Source organism: Sinocyclocheilus grahami, unplaced genomic scaffold, assembly GCF_001515645.1.
Source record: "Sinocyclocheilus grahami isolate Dianchi unplaced genomic scaffold, SAMN03320097.WGS_v1.1 scaffold1933.1, whole genome shotgun sequence".
NCBI classification, from domain to species: domain Eukaryota; kingdom Metazoa; phylum Chordata; class Actinopteri; order Cypriniformes; family Cyprinidae; genus Sinocyclocheilus; species Sinocyclocheilus grahami.
Genome location: NW_015507112.1, coordinates 33,404 through 46,568, shown reverse-complemented (window position 1 = coordinate 46,568; position 13,165 = coordinate 33,404). Strand labels below are relative to the sequence as shown.

Genomic DNA, 13,165 nt, shown 5'->3' with positions numbered 1-13,165 from the left:
GTTGGCAGTAGGATCTGAGGAATCGTATCACCTCCTGATTCAGGCGCTCGGTTTGCCCGTTGGATTGGGGGTGATAGCCGGACGTGAGGCTGATGTTCACATTGAGATGCCTGAAGAATGCGGACCATACCCTAGAGGTGAACTGGGGTGGAGACTATGAGACTATGTCATCGGGTAATCCATAGAAACGGAATACATGATTACAAAGTAGCTCAGCTGTTTCGAAGGAGTTTAGGCATTTAGGCAGCGGAATCAGACAGCAGGCTTTGGAGAATCGGTCGACAATGGTGAGTATAGTGGTGTTACCTTGAGAATTGGGTAGGTCGGTGATGAAATCGATGGCAATGTGAGACCAAGGTCGGTGTGGGGTAGGTAGTGGATTTAGCAAACCAGCTGGAAGCTGTCTAGGGGATTTGGATGTGTTGCATGTGATGCAGTTCTGGATAAATTTGGTTGTGTCAGTCAGCAATGTGGACCACCAGAATCGGTTCCTGAGTAAATTCTCTGTGGCAGTGATTCCAGGATGACCTGAACTGAGCGTTACGTGTACTTGGGTAAGCAGTCGTGGTCGAAGGGCTTCAGGGACATAGGTGAGGTTTGCCGGGCATTCAGGAGGTGGCGGATTTTGAAGATTAAGATGTTCAATTTCCGTCATGATATCCCATTATACTGGTGCCAAGAGTAATTTGTCGGGAATTATATTTTCGTGGGAGATGGGATGGCTCGTTTCTTCAGTTTGGCGAGAGAGAGCGTCAGCCTTGGTATTCTTGGTGCCTGGCCGGTATGTCACCGTGAACCGAAACCTCGTGAAGAATAGTGCCCACCTGGCCTGTCGGGGGTTTAGCCGCTTAGCTGAGCGCAGATACTCAAGATTCTTATGATCCGTGAGAACGATGAATGGAAGAGCAGCTCCCTCCAGCCAATGATGCCATTCCTCAAGCGCTAACTTAATAGCGAGAAGTTCGCAGTTGCCCACATCGTAATTCCGTTCTGCGGCTGTGAGTTTGTGGGAGAAAAAGGCACACGGATACATCTTTGCGGGTGTGCCATGACGTTGAGACAGTATAGCCCCTACCCCTGTGTTAGAGGCGTCGACCTCCACTATGAACTCGCTCTCTGGGTCGGGGTGTCGAAGGATGGGTGCAGAAGTGAACCGAGTCTTTAGTCCGTTGAATGCTTGCCGTGACTCTGGTGACCAACTCAATCTGGCAGCGTGACGTTTTGTCATGGTTGTCAGGGGGGCGGCGACTGCGCTGAAGTCTCTGATAAATCACCTGTAGAAATTTGCAAAACCTAGGAAGCGTTGTAATTCACTGTCGCGGGAGAGGTTGAGGGGCGGATGAATCCTTTAGCTAATTCCTCCTCGATGTAGCGTTTCATGGCCTCGGACTCTGGTTGTGACAACGGGAAAATTCTACCTTTAGGAGGACTGGCACCAGGCGTTAAGTCTATGGCACAGTCGACAGATCAGTGAGTGGGGAGCTGAGATGCCTTCTTTTTACTGAATGCCTCGGTGAGATCAGAGTATTCTGGGGGCAGGTTCAGATCGTCTGTGCTCTGGCCAGGCGGGGAAGGTGCATAACTGGAAGCTCGGGGAATCTTTGAGAGACAATGATCATGGCAAGTAACGTCCCACTGAAGAATCTCTCCCTCTCTCCAAGAGACGCGTGGATTATGTGTGCGCAGCCAGGGTAATCCGAGAATAATAGAGTGATTGGGCGAGTGAATGACATAGAATCGGATGCATTCCGAGTGCAGGGTTCCTATTTGCAATCTGACTTCTTCAGTGATGCGGAGAACCTTTCCCTCTCCGAGAGGGTGGCCATCTAGCGCCTTTACTGCCAAGGGAGAGTTACAGGGGGTTAGTTTCAGTTTATGTTGTGCAGCAAATTCATATGACACAAAGTTCCCGGCTGCTCCGGAATCCAACAGAGCAGTAGTGGTAATTATCTTGTCTTGACTAAATATTTTGGCCGGTAATTTAATGCTTGATGCAAGAGTTGCACTATGGGTATTGACACTCACCGATCGAGAACTGGAAGACGGACGGACTGGGCAGGAGATCTTCATGTGTCCAGCCTGACCGCAATAGAGGCAAAGTTGGTTCTGCATGCGGCGTTCACGTTCCGCGAAAGTGAGGTGAGTGAATCCTAACTGCATGGGATCGACTGCGGTCGTGGTTTCAGGCATGTAACGGGACATGACTCGAGTGGAGCGTCGAGAGCGGATCATATTGTCTATCTGGATAGCGAGTTCAATGAACTCACTCAAACTCTTTCCCTCATCCCGGCAGGCCAGCTCTGATTGAAGCTCTAAATTCAATCCCCTCCGAAACAAGAGCTTTAGCGTGTCCTCGACCCATGTAGTCTGAGCCGCGAGGGTTCGAAAGGACAGGGCGTACTCGGCACCGGTCTTTCTCCCCTGCGAGAGAGTTAACAGTTGATCACCCGCACTCATCCCCTCGGCCGGATGTTCGAACACATCACGGAAATGTTGCAGAAATGCATTGAAGGTGGGAAATGACGAACCATCCATCCTCCAGACAGCGGTGACCCACTCCAGTGCCTTCCCAGTGAGTAATGAGCAAACAAATGCAATGTGGCTAGAGTCTGTGAGGTAGAGCGAGGGTTGTTGGCTAACAAATAGCGAGCACTGGAGTAGGAAGCCCTTGCATCTGGCAGTGTGGATGATTAATCAGTCTTCTGTAGCAAATAGCACGGCAGGGCACATTGTAACGCAGTGTTACAACGGGGCCCCATCTGTGCAACTGGAATTTAAAACTGGTAGGCTACTGTCTTCAGATAGTTAGTGAAGCATTAAAAAATTATTTAAACTGATAAATATCAGACTGGAGATTAAAATAATAGCAGATTTGTCTAATTTCAAATGAGTAATAAAAACTGAGATGAAAAATTTACTTAAGCCAGAAATATAATTTTACTATGGTAAAATAAATATTCAGCGATATCTTTAAAATACTTTTGAATTTTGGTGCACTTTTTTTTCTCTATATAATGTTGATATAGTAACTAGTAAATGCTGTAAATGTGGTTATGCTAGCATGTGAGGAAATATTTAAACAACATGTGTTACAACTTACCCCGCGTTACTTTGTGCCCTGCGCTCCCCTACTTTCTTTCCGTTGAGGGACATGACAGCAAATCGTAAAAAACACAACATAATGTGTTTATGCTTCAGTTACTATGTGTCAGCAATTATTGACAGTGAATCTGGATAAGAAATTGAATAGGTTTAAGTGTAAGCTTTCATTAGAGCCCAAAATTATGACTGTACATTAAAGCATTCAAGAATTGCATTTGGAGTCTCCAAGTGGTTTTTTTTGGGAAGCGCCTATGCATAAATTTAGATAAACATGTGTAAAAGACTAATTTTCTAAGGTATTATCAAATTTGAAACATTTTGCGTGGTAAGACTTTATTCTGTGATTCAAATGTATCTTCCAGCTAATAGCTCCCAGCTGCAGGCATCTGTTTACAAAAAAAAATGTAGGCAGATTTTATTTTTTATTTTTCAGTGTGTTCAAAGTTCTATAGCTCAATACCAATAAGACTTACAGTGATTCGGAACATACCTCAGAGTGTCACCTTTCAAAAGAGCCAAAAGATACCAAATCCATGTATGGACTCCAAATGGTTCAAGAAAATCTGGATAAGAAATTGAATAGGTTTAAGTGTAAGCTTTCATTAGAGCCCAAAATTATGACTGTACATTAAAGCATTCAAGAATTGCATTTGGAGTCTCCAAGTGGTTTTTTTTGGGAAGCGCCTATGCATAAATTTAGATAAACATGTGTAAAAGACTAATTTTCTAAGGTATTATCAAATTTGAAACATTTTGCGTGGTAAGACTTTATTCTGTGATTCAAATGTATCTTCCAGCTAATAGCTCCCAGCTGCAGTCATCTGCAGGCATCTGTTTACAAAAAAAAATGTAGGCAGATTTTATTTTTTATTTTTCAGTGTGTTCAAAGTTCTATAGCTCAATACCAATAAGACTTACAGTGATTCGGAACATACCTCAGAGTGTCACCTTTCAAAAGAGCCAAAAGATACCAAATCCATGTATGTACTCCAAATGGTTCAAGAACAGCATGCAGTTTACTTTGGGTATGCCTTTTTTAGGTGTTTTAGGCAAATTTTACAGGAACATTAAAGGGACTTTGATGAAGGTCAGTTGCACCATCATGTTTACGTCACTGCGTCATAACACGTTTATGTCTCTCAACCTGCATAAGCATAAGTCCAAACAAAGCTTTTTGGTATGTGTCTTTGTTCTGACCACATTCTGCATAAATGACAGCTCATAAGAAATGTAATAAAGAAAGTCTTTTACCTCTCCAGGTGTAGAGATCGCTCAGACAGTCGAGCAGGCCATCAGTGGAGACTTCATGGGTCGTCTTATTGTCCAGCCCACTGGATGTGGAGAGCAGAACATGATCTATATGACTCTACCTCTCATTGCCACTCATTATCTGGACAGCACCAATCAGTGGGACACTGTTGGCATGGATCGCCGTAATGAAGCTGTTAACCATATCAGAACAGGTCAGCAAGACACAACAGATATACAGAATATGACTATGATTTGGAATAATATCATAAAGTACTCTCAAAGATGAAAAAATACCTAGATAATAAAAATAAATATAGATAATAAACAAATTAATATTTTTTCTTTATCCTTTTTGTATTAAGGTTATCAGCGGCAGCTGGTTTACCGTAAATCAGATGGATCCTACGCTGCATGGAGACACAGACCGAGCAGCACATGGTATTTTAATTTCAATCAGTTTTATTTGTTTTGATTTATTTTCAGTCTCAGTTTCTTCTGTAATCATTTATTATCATTATTATCTTTGAATATTATTGGTAGCAAATTATTACTTGTAACTAATTTTCATTTGTTTCTGTCTGTTCAAGGCTGACAGCATATGTGGCTAAAGTCTTTGCCATGGCCAGTGATTTAATTCCTATAGAGGATAAAGTGCTCTGCAATGCCCTTGAGTGGCTGGTTCTGCACAGACAAGTACAAGACGGCTCCTTTAAAGAGGATTCAGCTGTAATACATGGAGAGATGGTGGTAAATGTCACTATGACAGACTGTATTTAAACTCATCTGTGGAGGAAAACAGGAATGGCAGCTATCAGTAAGACTGCATTAAGTAATTACAGTGACCTACAAATAATGTGTAAGATGAAATTAATGTTTATAAAACATTGCAGAATTTGCAACGTTTGTCTTTTTTTTTTAAAGAGGGTCATACAAATTGCATTCAATTTTTTTTATTTTATTTTGTATGGCACTGAATCAGCCATTTCACAGGACAGATGTTCACACGATGATAGTAAATCAAGTAAATTTGAACATCCTGTGATCGTCATGCATTTTCATTATTTAGAAAAAAAAAATCTACATTATAATTTTTATTATTTATTAAAAAAAACTTAGACCACACAGTCTACTTCAAAGAAAATTAAATGTTGATCTCCCCCTCTTTCTCACAACCTGCTTCATCAAACAAGGTTATGATACTCACTCAATATGTCTCATTAATGAAAACGCTAGCTTTTTTTAGGCTAGACATCATTATCAAACAGAGTTTACAGTAATAAATTAAACCTGGATCATTTCAGACATGTAAACATAGCTTTATCCATTCTGTTATCACATCTATTATTTTCTGCCAAAATCTCAGTAAATTTAGCAGAAGCATACTGCTCTGTTGATCGATAGGATGCTCAGAGAAGATAGAGAAGTATGTCATAGTGTTGCCAGATTGGATGGACGATTTCCAGCCCAAAAGCTCACAAAAACCCGCCCACTCCAACAAAAAACCGCCCAAAACTTTAACTGTCAAAATAATGTGATAGAATATGTCAGTCAAGGTTGATAAGTTTTAACATTTTAACTCCTTAAAACAAAATAATGACGAGAAAATAATATAAATATAACCTTAGATAAATTTCCCATTGATCAAATTGGGGCAAATACATTAAAGAGAATTACCAAATATGATTAAAATATGCAAGCAGACACTGTCAAAACAGCAATCAAGAAATTAACCGATACCCTCGAAAAAACACATGCATCATTTTCAAAGTCAACAGTCAAAATTTAAATGCAAAAAAAGTGCCCAATATAAGTGATCGGAAAAAGCGAGGTAATTAGGTATTTCCCACTCGTTTATGCACACACATGACAGTCAAAACTGTCATTCATTGATGCATACAGGTGCATCTCAATAAATTAGAATGTCGTGGAAAAGTTCATTTATTTCAGTAATTCAACTCAAATTGTGAAACTCGTGTATTAAATAAATTCAATGCACACAGACTGAAGTAGTTTAAGTCTTTGGTTCTTTTAATTGTGATGATTTTGGCTCACATTTAACAAAAACCCACCAATTCACTATCTCAACAAAAAAAAATAACAACAATAATGTGCTTCGAGTCGCTCTATAATTTCACATAGAACTAGAGGAAGTCTTCATGAAGTTCATATTGTAGAACATTACATAACTTTGCACAGTCAAAACTAACAAGTCCAGTAGCTTTCAAGGATATACCGATCTGGACTGTTTAAAAGATTAAAGACAGCACTGTCTGGCAACACTGATGTCCTCTGTCTGCAACCTGCAGGTATTACAGCCAGACACGAAACTCGACATCGTGCAGCCAATGATAGAAGCAGAATATCCAGCAGGGGTTTTTTTTTTTGTTTTGTTTTTTTATTATTATATATTTTTAATTGCACTATGTATTTGTGTGTAGCAGGTTACATTTGTTAATTCAATAGGAAAACACATTTTAGTGATATTTTGTTTATTTGTGCTTTATTCCAGGGTGACGTACAGGGCAAAGATGCTGATGCCTCGCTGACGGCCTTTGTCGTGATTGCCATGCAAGAGCAAGAGGCCAGAGAGATCTATGCTAAAGCAGTAGGTGTGAGTACACCTCATTCACCATTGTATTTACCAAAAACATTAATTTATAAATTAACAGTTGATTTTTTTTCTTTTCTAATTGGTTTTAATATCATACACACTTTTATAGAGTCTGAATGAAAGTATCAGGAAAGCTGTTGTCTTCTTGGAAGGTCGACTTCCACAACTGACCAATCCTTACGCTGTTGCATTAACGTCCTACGCCATGGCCAATGCCAACAAACTCAATAAAGACATCTTGATGAAACACTCCACCCAACATGAAGGTCAGTCAAGTCATTAAAACAGTTGTGTTTTGTACAACATGCAACATAAAACAAGTCCAAGAGGAATGAAAGCAACATTTTGTTGTGTAATGTTGTTTGTTGGTATCAATAACAGTAATCGAATGAATAGAGAGGGAACATAAGCACAAATAGTTCTTATGGTGAGCCATATTCAGACTTTGTGCTCTGCATTTATCCCATCCAAGTTCACACACACACACACACACAGAGCAGTGGGTAGCCCTTTTTGCCAAAGCGCCCATTCGGTTCGGTGCTCAAGTGCAACTCACACGTGGGTATTGAAGGTGGAAGAGTGCTGTTCATTAACTCCCCTCACCTACAATTCCTGATGGTACTGAGACTCAAACCTGCAACCTTCAGGTTACATGTCCGACTCTCTAACCATTAGGCCACAGCTGCCCCTTAATAATCCTGTGTTGTGTTTGAAACAGCCGATCGGTCCTGGACTGTCCCTGGACAGCACCATCACTCACTAGAGGCGACGGCTTATGCTGTGCTGGCGCTTGTGAAGGACAAAGACTTTGATAAAGCAGGAGAAGCAGTGCACTGGCTGAACAGACAGCAGTCTCACTATGGAGGATCTGGCACCACTCAGGTACACTAACACCTCATCATTTGACTGATGAACAGCAGAACAAGTGCAGGACTGACACTGCAGGACAGGATTTGAATGCTTTTCTGTCTTTTCTAGGCGACCATCATGGTGTTCCAGGCCGTGGCAGAGTATCGCACGCAGGTGAAGGACCGGCAAAACTTCAATCTGAACGTGGAGCTGTCCGTGGCAGGAAGAAGCAAACCTGTCAGATATACTATCAAAAGAGAGAATGCACATCTTACTTGGTCAGACAAGGTGAGGAGTAACTCATCTTCTAGATTCAAACTGTTTGCAGCTCATGTTAGTTGAAAGTTTTTGTTGGATAATGGGAGTTTTGTTGTTCGTCATCCATCATTTTTAATTGCCTACATCAATAGTCTCGTGTTTGGTCAGTGAAATCTTCAGGTATCTCTATTATATCATGGATTTGATTCTGATGACTCGAGTACGTCTGCATTCACTCAACAGGTGGACATAAACCAGGAGTTCAATGTAACTGCTAAAGGAACTGGAACAGCCACTCTCTCAGTGAGTGTTCATGAGCGTTTATACAGTCAACAGCAAGATTAAAGTGTTTGAACATCTAATCTGAGACGTGCTGCTGTTTTCAGGTTCTGACGCTGTACTACGCCAGACCTGTTGAGAAGAAATCTGACTGTACTTTCTTTGATCTGACTGTTAAAATGGAGAAAGACAATGAAAGTAAGACTAAGTTAATGCTCTTTCTGTGGCACTTTCCATACATTCAGAGCTAAAAAAGAAAACCTCAAATATACTTCATTATGTGTTGGTTGTTGGTTTTAATTATTAGCATGTTTTTTTTTTTCTTTAGCAAAACAAGGAGCCATTGAAACTTACAAGCTAACTATGGATTTCATGTATGTGGAAAAATATCCTAATAAGGTTGTTTTATGTTAAGAAAACATTTTATTTCATTTAGGCTGTTTTCACACTTGGTCGGAACCAGAGTTCGATCCCAACCACAGGAAAAGTTGGCATTTATCAACATAAGTAGTGACGTGTGTACTAGTGACAGGTTACCACAGGTGTCTCAACTCAGAGGCTGCGAAGGCTTGGCCTTTCAAGTCCACAAAGGTCAAACTCAGTGTTGTTAAATGAGACCGTCTAGCCTACAGAGGTTGCGTCACCAGTGGCTCAGCTCTGTTATATCACATAACTGAGATGATTATTTTAATAATATTTTTAATTTTTAAGAAAGACAGTTGATTTTTTTAACATTTGTATCACTAGCTATGTAAGTTAAACCAATCATTGCAGATAAAATGAATTTGGGGATAGGTTAGGCTGCGAAGGATCCACTCGTTCTATCCTTTGCAGCTCAGGAAAATACATTTGTAGGCATTTGCAGGCCACATTCGAAGGAGCCTTTCAGAATGGGATAGGCTTTTCCGCACAGCTATGATGCAATCAGTCTTTGCAGCCTTTGAAGGAAACAGCCTCTGAATTTGGACAGAACCTCACTAGGGACTGTCTGCCACATATTTGTAACAACTTGTTTTTTAAAGACATAGAGAGCGGCTATGTATTCTACACTTGACTTAATCAGCTTAATGGAAAACCTAATTTCTGACCCTTCTGAGGTCAAATGGACTTGGTTTTGCACCAAAAGCTCTAAAGTGAACACAGCCTGAGTAGATGGCGCAAAACCGAAGACCCAACGAAACTGGTTAATAGAATTTGTTCTTGATCTCCATCTTCACAGGTACAATAGCAGCATAACTGATGCCACCATGACTATTCTGGATATTGGCATACCGACCGGATTTACTGCAGACGAAAATGATCTTAAAGCGGTATTGTGGTGATAAACTGATGCAGTGATGTCTTATATCTGTTTAGCAATGAGTAAATGATTCCATTCTAGAAGCAAAACCTCATAAGCCCTGTGCATACAGAGCATCTCAGTTCTGCAAGATTATATATAAAACAATATAAAATATAAGAAAGCATATAAAAATAATCTCACAAACATCTGTACATGGGACATAAAACATTTTGATCATATTGTATTGATTTTACACCTACACTTCCTATTTTCTTATGCTCAGTTGTCCACGGGAAAGGACAGATACCTTCAGAAATATGAAAAAAATACAGTGCTCTCAGAGCCAGGATCCCTCATCCTCTACTTAGATAAGGTATGTCAGCAACTATGTATCCCAATTATGTGAAGTATTGTTTCCTTTTGACCTAGAAACCATGTGTTTTGCATATTACATTCAAATATTGTTAAATTCTTGATTCTGATGCTGACAGATGTTCCAAATGGATCATTAATATGCAGTAACTGCACAGCCATGAGGCTCTATGTGATTGCGTTTTCATCTGTACATTGTGGCCTACATATCAGAATCATAGTTCACATAATATTTTAAGCACAAGAGAAAGTGCCTATTTAATTTCTAACCTATGGCTATAATACAAGAAAGAAACACCTATCGCATTTCATCGTTTATTTATAATATATTTTTTTGTCTAGAGATTTTTTAAAATTTGATTTTCACTTTGTCTCTTGAACACGTTGATGTAGACGGTTTTAATATTATATACATTTGCTTTGATTTCTTTCTCAATAGGTTTCTCATAAAGAGCCAGAAAGAATTGCCTTCAGAATGCAAAAGCTGTATAATGTGGGTCTGCTACAACCTGCTGCAGTCACAATATATGAATATTACTCACCAGGTGAGCTATTAGTGTACGTACACACACACACACACAGTTTTCCATGTTTTATGGGGACATTCTATAGACATAATGGTTTTTATATTGAACAAACTGTATTTACTATCCCCTTACCCTAACCCTATACTCACTAACTTCCCTCCATCTTGTTGACTCGCCTACTAAAGGCAGAATCCTTGCAATGGGCTGAATTGGAACATCCTAAGCCTTTGATCACTTGGAATCCGCTGTGGAGTAGATTTTTTATTTACATTTTTTCCCCTTACAAATTAGTTTGATGCAGCATTGTACTGTATATCTATATATGTATGACTGGACTTTTTTAATGGAGTTGTTTGAGGCGGGGTTAAATCAAACATGATCTGCGGTGACATCACAATCGGGTTGCGTTGTGGTCTATGGAGCTGAAGTGTCCACATGACATAAACTCGCTCCCTCAGTCAAAATCGAGAGGTCAATGGTCTGTCCATATAAACTTCCCTCGTCCACAATGTGGAACGCGCTTCAAATGGCAGTGTGAATTTCCCCAAGGAGAAGTGCTTAGGGTAGTTCGTGAGTACGTGTCTAAAAGTGAAGTGGAACACAGCCGCAATTGCCAATTGGTAAAGTCATTGCATCACTGCAGCTGATACTAGCCACGAGGTCTTCATTGCAGCCTGTAGCGTGATGGTGTACTGGATTAGATCCACTACGTAGTGGATGTTTAATGTGCATGCATAGTATTAGATTTTAATGCGCATGCGTGAAGTGAGTCTGTCATTGAAGCTTGTATTTAATGTAAACTGTAATGCCAGGATAATTGTTGTGTCATTTAGGGCTACTCAATTTATATTATTCTATGATTTTAAATCAGTAGCTATAGTGTATTCAAACTTTATTGAAAGTGCCCCTAGTATGGATTATGAAAGGTTCATATTTTGGTTTTGGGAGTCCCCCCCCCCAGAGCCTCGTCTTTTGGCAGTAAAAACAAAACAAAAAGTTTTCCCAGGTCTGTGCGCGCAACAAGTGGGCGGGCAATTTGCTAGTGTTTCATGTCGACGTCAACATGAAACGGCTTGGGATTTGTTTTAAAAATGACTTGTTTAAATGGCTCTGAGTCGACTCTTTCTTTTGAGAGACAAGAACTTTACACACAGTGTACTTTCAGATTTAAAACTTTGCAGGAGGTTTTCATTCACTTAGAGCTGTGTTACACACTGCATGAAAGGTAATTTTCAAAGATTCATAATAGGGACACTTTAAGCATCAATAGTGTAGGTTTTAATGAAAGAGTTTGGTATGTAAGCTATGTTTATTTTTATTACAACCCCAATTCCAAAAAAGTTGGGACAGAGGCATGTTTAACACTGTCATATCAACTGTCCTTTTAATTGCAATGTTTAATTGTTTGAGAATTTAGGATACTAATTTTTAAAGTTTTGCATGCAAATTTTTGTCTAATCTTGCTTTAAAAAAGACAGTCCGTGGTTGTCATTGTCTGATTCTCCTTTTCATGATGGGCCATTCATTATCAGTAGGAGACAGATCTGCTGGCCAGTCAGTCACATCCACATGTGTCTACGAAACCACATTGTTAAAGCACATGCAGAATGAGACCTGACATTGTCTTGATCTAATAACCATGGGCTTCCCATGAAAGACGTCATCTAGACAGTCTGTCTTTGTACAATCCCAATATATGGCTCCATGTCAATGGTATCTTTGCACATATGCCAGTCACCCCCATACCATGACAGACATTTGCTTTTGCATTTGTTGCTGATGGAAGTCTGGATGGCCCCTTTGGTCGTTGGGACTGAGAACTCATTGTCCTTTTTTTCCCCAAAAACAAGATGAAATGTCCACAGCACATGTTTCCACTTTCGATTTGACTATCTGAGTTGAGCTCTGACCCAGAGAACCCCACGTTATCACTGCATAGAACTGATGTATAGCTTTCTCTTTGAGTAACAGAGATTCAAGTTGCATTTCTTGATGCAGCGGCAGACTGTTAAGTGACATCGGTCTTCCAAGCACACGTGGCTGTCCCAATTTTACACAATGATTTAAAAAATGGTCTAAAAAGGTTTGTATTTAAAGGGGTCATATGATGCGTTTTCAAGTTTTCCTTTCTCTTTGGAGTGCTACAAGCTGATTGTGCATAGATAAGATCCCTGAAGTTGCAAAGACTAAAGTCTCAAAACCAAAGAGATATTCTTTATCAAAGTTAAGACTCTGCCATGCCCCCCTAAAACGGCTCGTTCTAACACGCCCCCACATATCTACCTCACTATGTGGAAATATTAGCATAATGCCGCCCAAATGTGCATGCAAAGAAAGAAGGCGTGGTTTCAGTAACCACAGTTAGTGTTGAAGCAGCATGTCAGGGAGACGCTGTGTGTTTCTAGACGAAAGCAAAAGCACTTTATTTGGCCTTCTGAAAGTAGATGCATTTAGAAATCTTTAAGATCACTTACAACAGAACAGCAATGCATTTTATGGACGACCGTTTCGTGAACCTAGGAGAGGAGGTAATTCTGACTCTGCTATGACAATCTGGCGCTTCTGAATCCGCTACTGTTCAGATATTAGTTTAAGTATTTGCTATTGACTGTTCAAATGTGGAGTTTTGCGCAT

At 40.1% G+C, this 13,165-nt stretch overlaps 1 protein-coding gene across 1 annotated transcript in view; it reads left to right on the top strand.

Moving 5' to 3' along the window:
- The window catches only part of LOC107573399 (complement C3-like), a 65,271-nt gene that overhangs the window by 32,770 nt on the left and 19,336 nt on the right, over positions 1 to 13,165 (top strand). Inside the window, exons 15-27 of the mRNA XM_016259836.1 lie at positions 4,362 to 4,565; positions 4,716 to 4,791; positions 4,941 to 5,100; positions 6,863 to 6,958; positions 7,074 to 7,230; positions 7,683 to 7,846; positions 7,943 to 8,101; positions 8,315 to 8,374; positions 8,458 to 8,548; positions 8,679 to 8,724; positions 9,570 to 9,660; positions 9,916 to 10,005; positions 10,444 to 10,549. Of these exons, the coding sequence (XP_016115322.1) occupies positions 4,362 to 4,565; positions 4,716 to 4,791; positions 4,941 to 5,100; positions 6,863 to 6,958; positions 7,074 to 7,230; positions 7,683 to 7,846; positions 7,943 to 8,101; positions 8,315 to 8,374; positions 8,458 to 8,548; positions 8,679 to 8,724; positions 9,570 to 9,660; positions 9,916 to 10,005; positions 10,444 to 10,549 (1,500 nt within the window). The remainder of the gene's footprint in view (positions 1 to 4,361; positions 4,566 to 4,715; positions 4,792 to 4,940; positions 5,101 to 6,862; positions 6,959 to 7,073; positions 7,231 to 7,682; positions 7,847 to 7,942; positions 8,102 to 8,314; positions 8,375 to 8,457; positions 8,549 to 8,678; positions 8,725 to 9,569; positions 9,661 to 9,915; positions 10,006 to 10,443; positions 10,550 to 13,165) is intronic.